Raw genomic sequence first — 10,758 nt, 5'->3', positions numbered from 1 at the left:
TTTATTCAAAACACTAGTATAAATACTTCGAAGATAATAAATTAATACTTGCAAATTAAGATATTAATACTTGCATGTCTAACTTGATATAACTATATGGAGGGACCACTCAAACTACATGGGAGAGAAGAATCATACACATTTTTAGAGGTGGGTTTTTTTTTTTTTTTTTTTCAATATTTTCCACATTTCTCACGTTCTATAAGGAATTTTGCGAATCTAAAATCACGAATGTATTCTACGCAATTTTATCTTTCAAATGAGATCCATGATGACGTACTTTCGGATTCATCGTCACACAAGTATTTATACCTCATTGTGCAAGTATTTATACCGCATCATACAAGTATTTATACCTATACTTGTAAGTATTTATCCCCAATCGTGGACCCCGCATCTCCGCATCACATTTTCCTAATCGTCCCTGCGTCAACTTTTCTCTAACAAAAATAGTTGACCACATAGGTATAAATACTTCAGTGCATAGATATAAATACTTATAATACTTGATATTAATACTTTTAAATGTCAGCAGTGTCATATGTGAAAAATACTAGGTATAAATACTTAAATGACGAGGTATAAATACTTGTATTATGACGAACCCGAAAGTATGTCATCATGGATCTCATTTGAAAGATAAAATTATGTAGAAGACGTTCGTGATTTTAGATTCGCAAAATTTCTTATAGATTATGAAAAATGTGGACAAGATTGAACAAATAAAATTGGGAGTACAACGGGGGGATGAGAGTACGGGTACTCATATCATCTCCCCATAATAATATCCTTTTAAAAGATTACATCTATACTTTTATAGCAGGAAAAAATAACAGTGCATGATCCAATTATATCAAATAGTTGGTGCCACAAACTGTACCAAGCTGTCCAAATTCAAGAAAGAAGAACCACCTTTCTCCAAAGCCAGCTTTGCCTTTTCCTTCAACTCAGCAACCCTTCCTCTCTCCTCCTCTCCATTCATCAATTTCTCAATTGCTCTCACTACATCCTCTTTCTTTACCCTAACTTCATCTTCATTCTCTCCTCTCCATGCCATCGCCTCTCCCACCCCAACACTAACACCGATCTTAAGCACATCCACAATCAATTTCACATTTAAAAATTGCTCCCCATACAACGGCCATGCCACGACTGGTACACCAGCAGCAACACTCTCCAATGTAGAATTCCATCCGCAGTGTGTCACAAATCCTCCGACCGCAGGGTGTGATAGTATTGCAATTTGTGGGGCCCAACCTTTGATCAGCAAACTTTTCGAACTATTTTTCTCTTCAAAGTTTTCACGCAGCCAGATTAACGTCTCATTTGGCAATTTCTCTACGCCGTTAATCACCCAAACAGATGGCCATGGTGATGCCAATAATCCAAGGCCAAGTTCTTTAAACTGTTTAGGTGCAAAGCTGCCTGTGCTACCGAAACATACATATACTACAGAGTTAGATTTCTTAGAATTAAGCCATTCTATGCACCGATCACTATCGACGGTCGACTTGTTTCCTCTCTCCTCCATATCCAATCTTGTTGTGTTACAAAGGGATACCGGGCCAATTGTGAAAACTTTTTTACCTGAATTTTTTTGCAGTAAACCTGCATAACCCGGTTCGAGCTGCTCAAAACTATTCACCAATACTCCATCGACGGTTACCTCATAATTTCTCATTTCTTCAGCCATCTCATTCTTCAGGCTCATTTCTTTAGCTTGTTGGAAATGCATGGGGAGTTCCTTTCTCGCTATCTTGAACTCGAATGGCAAGCCTGGTAAATTGAATAGCTCTGCAGCGGAATCAGGGATTTCATGTGCCTTGGTTTTGTGTAGGATTTCACAACAATACAAAGCAAAGGATCCATAACCATGGAAGATGAAACATGGAACTCCTAGCTTGCGTGCCACATCAGCTGCCCACACATAGCCCATCCCACTGATTATGCAGCTGACATGTGGGACCTGTTCATGAATGTATCTGTCTACTTGTTGACCAAAGAGCTTCGTAGCATTGAAGAAGTTGAATATAAGGGACATTGAGGGGATCAGGTCAACATTTTCGCAGCCTTCCGGAAGGCCGAACTCGGTAGCAGGGAAGTTAAGCGAAACCAGTGAGATGTCACCTGTAAATGTAGCAAATACATGATATATTATAGATCAATAATGATCAAAGTCATATGATATAAGAATGGTCTGAAAGGGCCAAACTCAATCCGTGCCTATTGAGATTTTAGGGGGTGTGCTTTAAGATTCGTGCCAAGTTAAAATAATGGGGTGGTACGGATTCCGCCGCCCCACCCCACGGAGAAAAAGGAAATGGAGTAAAAGAACAACTATACACACACTAACCTGCAGAGGCAGCATTGAACCGGTCAATCGTTGGTTTGATGCGAGCGGCATTAACTGGAGTTGTTAAGATTGTAACTGATGCATTGTGCTCGGCTAGGAGACGGGCTATGTCGGTTGCAGGGATCATGTGGCCTGGGGCTAACCATGGAAGTATTAAAAAGTGTGGAATTGGGGGTTTAGCTTTGGGAAGATAATTGTTACTGATTTCCATTATATATCAGAAACTTTTTTTGTAGAGTTGTTTGGTTTTAACTTGGTGAGTAATGGCAGGCTATTGCTGCTATATATATACTGGGCATAGGATAATTATATGAGAAGAAATACTTTTTAATTAAGTTGGAAGGAAACTGATGAATATGAGCACATAATTAAGGCATTGAATTGTATGCGTTGACAGTTCTGACTTTTTTTTTTTTGCAAACATTCATGCCCGTAGGCCTTTATTACTTTACTCAAAATCACTTACATCAGGTTACAAAGATATCGTAGCTTAACCTGCCTAAACCAATTGCTCAAAACTTAAAAGTAGGATACATGTATCCAGTATAACCCTCTTCCAGTGCACTACCCCCCTTGGCTAAATAGTCAGCCATCACATTGTGGCTTCGACCAATATGTGTACACTCAAATTCATTCTCCTTTAGCAATCCCCAAATTTCATGTATCTCTTTATATGCTCTCCAATCAACATCTAGGGGAGGTTGTTGAGCCGTGCATGCCTGAGCTAGAGTCTGATTATCTGTGAAAAAAGTGCAAGATTGAAGCCCCATCCTTTTAACAAACAAGACTGCTTCCTTTAAGGCTACCGCTTCCGCTTGCAATGGACAGCATGCCGTACAAGGAGCTGCCCTGTAGCCTTTTAGCTCACCATCCTTCTCAAGCACAAAGCCAATACCCCCCCTCCATGGTGGCTTCCATGATCCATCAACCATGCACCTATAAACAGTAGCTATACCACCCTCTTGCACATTAACATTCTCTGCCCGAACCCCCTTTTTAACATGAGCTGAAGCCGCTATTCTAGTCTCTCTGCTTATTGAGTTCGTGATATCCACAAACCTTTCAAAAGTTGGAACTTTGCCCCCATAAACCTTCTCATTTCGGCATCTCCAAATAGCCCACGCAGTGTTTGCCATAGTTGTCCATGCCTCCTCCGATGAGTTTTCATAGAACCATGCAAAAATTGATGAGATATCATGAGGTAAACCTTCTGTGCGTAGTGCTAAAGGTCCAAGCAGCCAGCAGGCTCTTGCAAAAGGGCACCAGAACAGCATGTGCAGCACATCTTCATCCCCTTGATTACAAACCACGCATGTTGGTTCCCCTCTTGAAGTTCTAGTTGCTATAATTTTTGCCAGCGGCAAAGCCCCATGCATGAGCTTCCAAAGAAAAATTCTTATTCTAGGCAAAATAGAACCTTTCCTCCAAACCAACTTCCAAACCAAGTTACCTTGTACCCCCTGATTTATTTGAGAGATATGCTTGAAAGCCTTCTTTACTGAAAATGCTCCAGTTGTTGAGTCAGAGAAAATAAGGCGGTCCTCACATGCCCCTTCCCTTGGCGGTTTCACATTCGTCAGTATGTACAAGCAGTTTTGATGACCGTAGAACTGAATCAAAAGATCCACGTTCCATGTACCGGTCTCCTCCACCACCAAGTCCCTGACGCAAAGCTTTCTTTCAGCCGCTGTTCGCTCGGAGTTAATCACGGCACCTTCAAACCATGGCTGCATCAGCGCACTACACCTTCTTCCATCCCCTAAACTCCAAATTAATTTCGGAAACAGGCTTTCTCTTGCCGCCATAATTGCTCTCCAGCAGGAAGTACAGTTGTAAGTTCTTTTCGCAATCCACAACTCTGATCTCGGTAGGTATTTAGCACGGACAATGCCAACCCACAGTGCGTTATTTCCCGACGCAAATTTCCACAACAGTTTCATTATTAAGGCCTCATTCATTTTGGATAGGTTTCTAATTGCCAGACCTCCAAACTCCACAGGAAGTTCAATCTTATGCCAAGCAACATAAGATAGAAATCTATCTTTATCCATCGCACCCCAAAAGAACCGTCTAATCAAACTTGTAATTTGCTTTATAACCGATTCGGGCAACCTATCCGTTGACATAAAATAAACCGGCAAAGCTTGCAACACTGATTTTATCAGGACAACCCGGCCTGCATGTGACAAAGTGCGCCCCTTCCATGCTTGCAATCTAGAAGACACTTTTTCAATCAAAAAATCATAGGAAGCCCGAGTTGTTTCCACAGGAGCCCCTAAGTATTTAATTGCCTCATTATTATCATTGACCTCCAGCATGCTCGAAATCTGAATTCTTATTTCATTTGGAGTGCAATGGCTGTACCAAATACTACTTTTTTGAGGCCCAACCTGCTGCCCCGATACCAATGAAAACCGGTTTAACTCTTGCTTGATAATTTCAGCTTCCACACAATCTGCTTCACCAAAAATCAGCAGGTCATCGGCATAGACGCAAGATGTCAAGACAGCTGCTTGAGGAGCAATTTGTACTCCTTTAAGCAAGCCTACTGTTGCCAAATTCCCAAGTGACCTACACAACAAATCCATGCCTAGGATAAATAAATATGGAGAAAGTGCACACCCTTGCCTCAACCCGCATTGGGGCTTAAAAAACCCGTCACCAACACCATTCAAAACCACCGAGAACTCAGCCGATCGAACACAGCCCATAATCCACATCACTAATTTTGGAGGAAAGCCATACAGAGGCATAATCATTTCCAAATAATCCCAATCCATTCGATCAAAAGCCTTCGATAAATCCACCTTTAAACAAAAGCCTTTTCTATGATAATTTTTTGAACGAAAAGAATGCAAAACCTCCCTTAACAAAATGACATTATCCGAGATATCTCTACCCGGCACAAATGCAGATTGTGCATACGAGATGCAATTACCAATAAGCGGCTTAAGCCTCGAGCTTAATAACTTAGAAATTATCTTGTACATCACATTGCAAACTGAAATTGGTCTGAAATGACCAACCTCCTTCGGTTCCTCAATTTTTGGAATCAATACTAAGCTTGACCTTGCCACTTGATTTGGCATTACACCCGAAATAAAGAAAGATTTTACCTCCTTCAACACAACTGGACCGAACACTTCCCAATTCTCCTGCAACACCTTTGCATTAAATCCATCGGGCCCGGGGGATTTATTAGGCCCTAAAGACATCAGAGCCGAGTATATTTCTTGATCAGTAGGATCAGCCACAAGGAATTGTTGTGCAGCTGCTGGAATGAGAGGCAAAGAGTTGAGCAAATCAGCACCATACACTGTTCTGACATTCTCACGAGTACCCTTTGTATAAATGGACCTGAAATGAGAAACAAATAGCGAACGGATTAGCTTTTCCTCAGTTATCCACGTGCCTTGGTCGGATATGAGTGAATTAATTGTATTGCGTCTCTTCCTTGTTACCGCCGAAGCATGAAAAAATTTTGTATTGTTGTCACCATAAAGCGCCCACTTTAAACGAGATCTTTGATGCCAATAGAACTCTTGCATGAGAAGACACCTCTCATGTTGCTTTTGCACCTCATTTTCCTCTCCTGGTTTGACTTGATCCGGCGGTAAGGAATTTAATTTATGCATTTTTATCTCACACTCATTCAACATGACGTCAGGAGTTTTAATTTTCCTAACCCACTGTTTCACCTCCTTTTGAAATGAGAAAGCCACAGCCCCCCAACTAGACTCTGCCATATGCACGGCTTTAGAACAAATTCCCTTGAAATCCTCTCTTAATCCCCACCAATTCTCACATTTAAAACCTGGCTTTCTTCTCTTTTTAGAAGGCTTAGTACAAAGCAGTATCGGCAAATGATCACTTTGGAATCTAGGCAAGTGAAACACTAGCGAATCCGGGTATTTCATTGTCCAAGCCAAACTGCCAAGTGCCCGATCCAATCTCTCCGACACATTATCCTGCCCGGCCTTTTTATTAGACCACGTATAAGCCGGTCCGCTATGTCCAAGATCAATGAGACCCGCATGATGGATCCAAGCCCTAAAAGCTCGATTCGGACACGATAAACCGTCAACTCCTCCCCATTTTTCTGAAACCGAGACTATTGCATTAAAGTCCCCTATCAAACAAATCGGAACACTACATTGAGACACGTGAGAGTAGAGATCATTCCAGATTGAAGGGTTACCTACCCTCGTAGGGTCTCCATACACTCCAATCAACATCCACTCTTCTAAAGTACCCTTCTCTACCACTTTTGCAACTATCATATTTCTATTCTTTTCAACCAAGAAAATATTAACATCCTCTCCCCAAACCAGCCATAGACCACCCGACTTCCCAACCGATGAAACCACAATCGCATTGCACAAAGGAAGCTCTAAAATTCTTTTGTTCGCCTTCACCAGATTACACCTAGTTTCTGAGATAAAAGCAATTTGCGCCTTTGTACAACGAAGGTAACGGCTTAACGTGGCTACTGTCGTGCCTCCGCTTCCCCGACAGTTCCACGACAAAATACTCATATATGGGGTGCCGGCGCGTGAGGCCCCGCCGGCTTAAGCCTTTTCATCAAGACAGAGTAATTATCCTCCACACTCACATTAACTAAACCATCATCCCCTAGCACCTGTTGCTCATTCAGAACTGAACTAGAGGTAAAATTGTTGTCTCTGTTACCATGTAGTGCGCCATCAAAATTTCTTTTATACCCAGTTTGTGTTGCTGATACACTTGGTGTAGCTCTATTACCTCTAGAGGCCCTATTAAACTTCAGACCAGGGGCAAGAGCTGGATTGAGAATCCACTCACCTTTCTTCGGCTCTAAAATTCTAGCAGCCTTAAATCTCTCCTCCTGACCCGGCTTTTGGGCCAGCAAAGACAGCCGTGCAAGGTCCTTACAACCTTCCTTCTCATGTCCCAAAAGACCACAAAAAGTGCAAATTCTAGACACCTTTTCGTACGAGCAGTAAACAATGAGTTGGCCAAGAGTTGGGTGCGTCACCGTGACCCTATCTTTTACCGGTTCTCCAACTGGAATAAGAATTTTAAATTTAACAAACCTCTTGCCATTTACAAAGCCTTTAACCGGCCCTGATACCGGTTTCCCCACATCTTTGCCTATCAAGATCAACCCCTCATCATTAAAAGCGTTCACTGGTAAATTTAGGAGAAGTACCCACACCGCCGCCTCTTCCACATGTGACGGATTCAATTCATGCTCAGAAGCTACCTCTCGCAAAGCCACAATGTCTCCCCTATATGTCCATGGTCCTCCCAACTGTGCTGTTAGCAGGTCCTCTTTACTACTGAATTCCACAAGGTAACAATTTTTCACCACTTGCCTCATTGTAGTTGCTGGGTCCGCCCCCCATGCAGTGACCATTGCTTTAGCAAACGGGCTGTCAAAAACCGTCTTATCAGTTATAATACGAGCCAAGAGACACAAGCTCCAATTCGTACTTGAGGTCGCTTTTGACGGAATTACTACCTCCTTCCCAACTGCATCCTCTGTACTTAGCCCCACAAATTGTTGAATAAAGGCCTCATCTTCTTCAGTAAGATTTGACATCCTCCTCCTATCTATGTGTTTTTTAATGTGTTTTCTCAGCTTAGGATGGTTACAGAGAGCAGGAGAGTTTTGATCAACAACAATTTTTTTATGAAATTGACTTGTGGACGGGTGAGGGCCTAAAACTGAATTCCTACAATTTTTGGACTTGGGTGCAAAATCTTTTGATAGAGGCTGGGAATAACTATTTCTTGCTTTCTCATAATTTCCTTGTAATCCGTGATTATTATCTTTTTCAAAATCCCCACCTTCTAAAACACGGTTTGTCTTTTCCCCAGGAAAGATAGAGCAAGATTTTACAGTGGGACCCACATGATTTCCATGTTCTCCTGAAACAGAAGGGGAATAATGCACAAATTTCTTCTTTTTCTGTGAGACATCAATTTTGAGATGTGTAAAAGCAGCAACTTGCTTAGAATCAGGAGACATCCCTGTATATGGATCAATTCCAACCTTGAGAATAGATTCTTGCCTTATTGACCTGGTCTGTGCTCCTGGTACCGGCGCTTGGTACCAATCGGTGGACCAAGCACTGTTGAATTCAGGCCTTGTCACGCAACAAAAGGCAGAGTCATAAGAGGGACTAAGGTAACTGCTGCAATGGTCTGTAACACCATAGTTCCAACAACTACTCTCTCTTGGCACCAGCTTGGAACAGGGGGTAGCTACTGGCACACCAGACGGAGACAATAAAACAGTGGGGATAGAGCCAACCACTGCTGAATATAGAATGGTTATCGTGCCCACCTGGACCAAGGAATGAGCATTAGGAAGACTAGAAAGTAGAGAAGGAGGAAGGGGAAGTGGTGGTAGGGAACAGAGTTCCATATTCGCCTCAAAGTTCTTTCATAATCGCCCAGAGAACCTCTCTTTAGATTTACTAATCGCCCAAAGTTCTGACTTTTGACTTCTCTTTTGCGAGATTTTCTAATTATCTTTCGATACCTGATCTAGCTGGCAGGTTTGCTGATGCACAAATTTACAACGTTACGTAATCCATGACGTATACATAACAAGTAATTTTCTTTATTACTTCTCTTTTGCAAGAATTTATAATTTTGAAAATTATTTGTTTTTAGCGCCTCACCGAATGATAAACTTTTCAAAAGCAGACGATTAACGCTAGCTTAAACCTGATTCTGGATATTTCCTCTGACATTATTTTTTTTAATAAAAAAGATTTATCGAATTTTGGACAATTATCCAGAAAAAAGACTGATTTTATTTAAAAAAATGTTATTTGTCTATATATTTTCAAGCTATTCAATGTTAAAATATAATTTTTAGGTCGGATATTTTTCTTTTAAAAAGTTATTTTTTTTAACTGATTTGTATCTAAAATTGTTATTATGCAATTTTATTAAGAATACGTCGTATTGGACTTTGCAAAATATTTTCTTTGTTGCATGGATACGGGTACAGGTATCGTATCAGATACGATATGAATACGGCGATACGGTAATCATTTCAAAAATCAAGGATATGATACGTCTATTTTTAATTTTAATTTTTATTATTAATTCATCACTTATATAAATTCAAAAATTCTACAATACCGCAGTACAAGTATCAATCATATATTAGCGCTACTTAGAATATGACATCAAATATGAAGGATTGCAGTGGTCAATGCTTATGAAGGGTATTCCACAGATCCAAAGTTCGATTAAGAAATTGTTTTATATTAACATGGTGTATGCGCGGTGTATGGTGGATCGTAGGATTGCTGGTGTATTGTGTATGCGAACGGTGCACGCATTGAAATTGTAGAGCGCATCTTGCTGGTGCAGCGTATTTTAGCCGTATCAGGCGTGTCAGAGTTGTATCCCAGCGAGTCAACCTATACGTATCGGTGTCGTATCGCAGGCGTATCGATATTCTTATGGGTACGGAACCTATATTAAAGTATCCGAGTAACATAGATAGTAACGTATGTCTTAAATTTTTACGAATGATATGCGAATTAATTACCATGACAACAGTTGTCATATATGCTTTTTTTTTTTTTAAAAAGAAAAAGAAAGGAGATATGCGAATTAATTGTTTTTCCATATTATTCGAATAATTTACAAGTTTTTTTGTTTTAGTATGAATTTTGATTTCCTACAAGATTTCACTATGAAAATTGATCGACACATCTAAATTGTAGATTAGATAACCATTTGTATTTTGAGAATTAAATTTGGTGCTGAAGTAGCAACAGCATCACGCATCTTTGCTTAGCAAAGCGCCTATATATAACACAACTCTTATAAAGATATCAATATATATTTTGATTTTTTTTTATTAGTGTTATGAACCTCTTGATTTTAATGGAATGATTGCATTAGATCAAAAGTCAACACATGCATCTTCTAATATAGAATTGGACTGTACAAATTAATCTAACTGGAGCTTATTAACCAAAACACTATTGAAATTGGGAAATTCAAAAACTACCAGGGTCTTCAATTCAATTTGCAGTCTCATTCTTAGGCCGTCGTAGATTGAATTAGAGTACCCTCCAAAAAACTAAATATCAATATATTACAATGCATTTTTGAGTTTTTGGAGAGCCTCCAATTTAATTTGCGGTTCCCTAAGAATGAAGCCGCAAATTGAATTTGCTGCCTTGATATTTTTCGAATTCCTCATAATTTTTTTTTCTTTACAGCGGTATTAATAAAAAATTCGGTGAGACTTGAATGTCTTGTTAGCTATTACGTATTAATTATTGTACGATAAATCAATTTAATTCCAATTCTGTATGCTAGCTACAACGTCGTAATTTTACATTTTACACCAGTGTTATTAAAACCGGACCGGACCGGGCGGTTCAACCGAA

The 10,758-nt window shown here is 40.1% G+C and overlaps 2 protein-coding genes across 2 annotated transcripts; both read right to left on the bottom strand.

Annotated features, from left to right (window-relative positions):
* Positions 1–782: 782 nt before the first annotated feature.
* LOC144546208 (UDP-glycosyltransferase 73C4-like) lies at positions 783–2,639 on the bottom strand. Its single transcript, XM_078294737.1, has 2 exons — positions 2,354–2,639; positions 783–2,127 (listed from the first exon to the last, which is right to left on the bottom strand). Exons 1-2 carry the CDS (start codon positions 2,562–2,564, stop codon positions 854–856), a joined length of 1,485 nt encoding a protein of 494 aa, XP_078150863.1. The 5' UTR covers positions 2,565–2,639; the 3' UTR covers positions 783–853.
* A 226-nt stretch (positions 2,640–2,865) lies between these two features.
* On the bottom strand, positions 2,866–6,888 carry LOC144548293 (uncharacterized). The gene has a single exon (XM_078296976.1). It carries the CDS (start codon positions 6,886–6,888, stop codon positions 2,866–2,868), a length of 4,023 nt encoding a protein of 1,340 aa, XP_078153102.1.
* Between the last annotated feature and the right edge of the window lie 3,870 nt (positions 6,889–10,758).

Source organism: Carex rostrata, chromosome 2 (assembly GCF_964058835.1).
Source record: "Carex rostrata chromosome 2, lpCarRost1.2, whole genome shotgun sequence".
In the NCBI taxonomy this organism is placed as follows: domain Eukaryota; kingdom Viridiplantae; phylum Streptophyta; class Magnoliopsida; order Poales; family Cyperaceae; genus Carex; species Carex rostrata.
This window is presented reverse-complemented; position numbering and strand designations above follow the sequence as displayed.

What these genes read in the sequence shown, in the direction of transcription:
- LOC144548293 (XM_078296976.1), bottom strand. Translation starts at nt 6,888, where the DNA reads ATGAGTATTTTGTCGTGGAACTGTCGGGGAAGCGGAGGCACGACAGTA.
- LOC144546208 (XM_078294737.1), bottom strand. Translation starts at nt 2,564, where the DNA reads ATGGAAATCAGTAACAATTATCTTCCCAAAGCTAAACCCCCAATTCCA. An exon ending in GTTCAATGCTGCCTCTGCAG is followed by an intron (nt 2,128 to 2,353) that starts GTTAGTGTGTGT and finishes CTACATTTACAG; the next exon opens with GTGACATCTCACTGGTTTCG.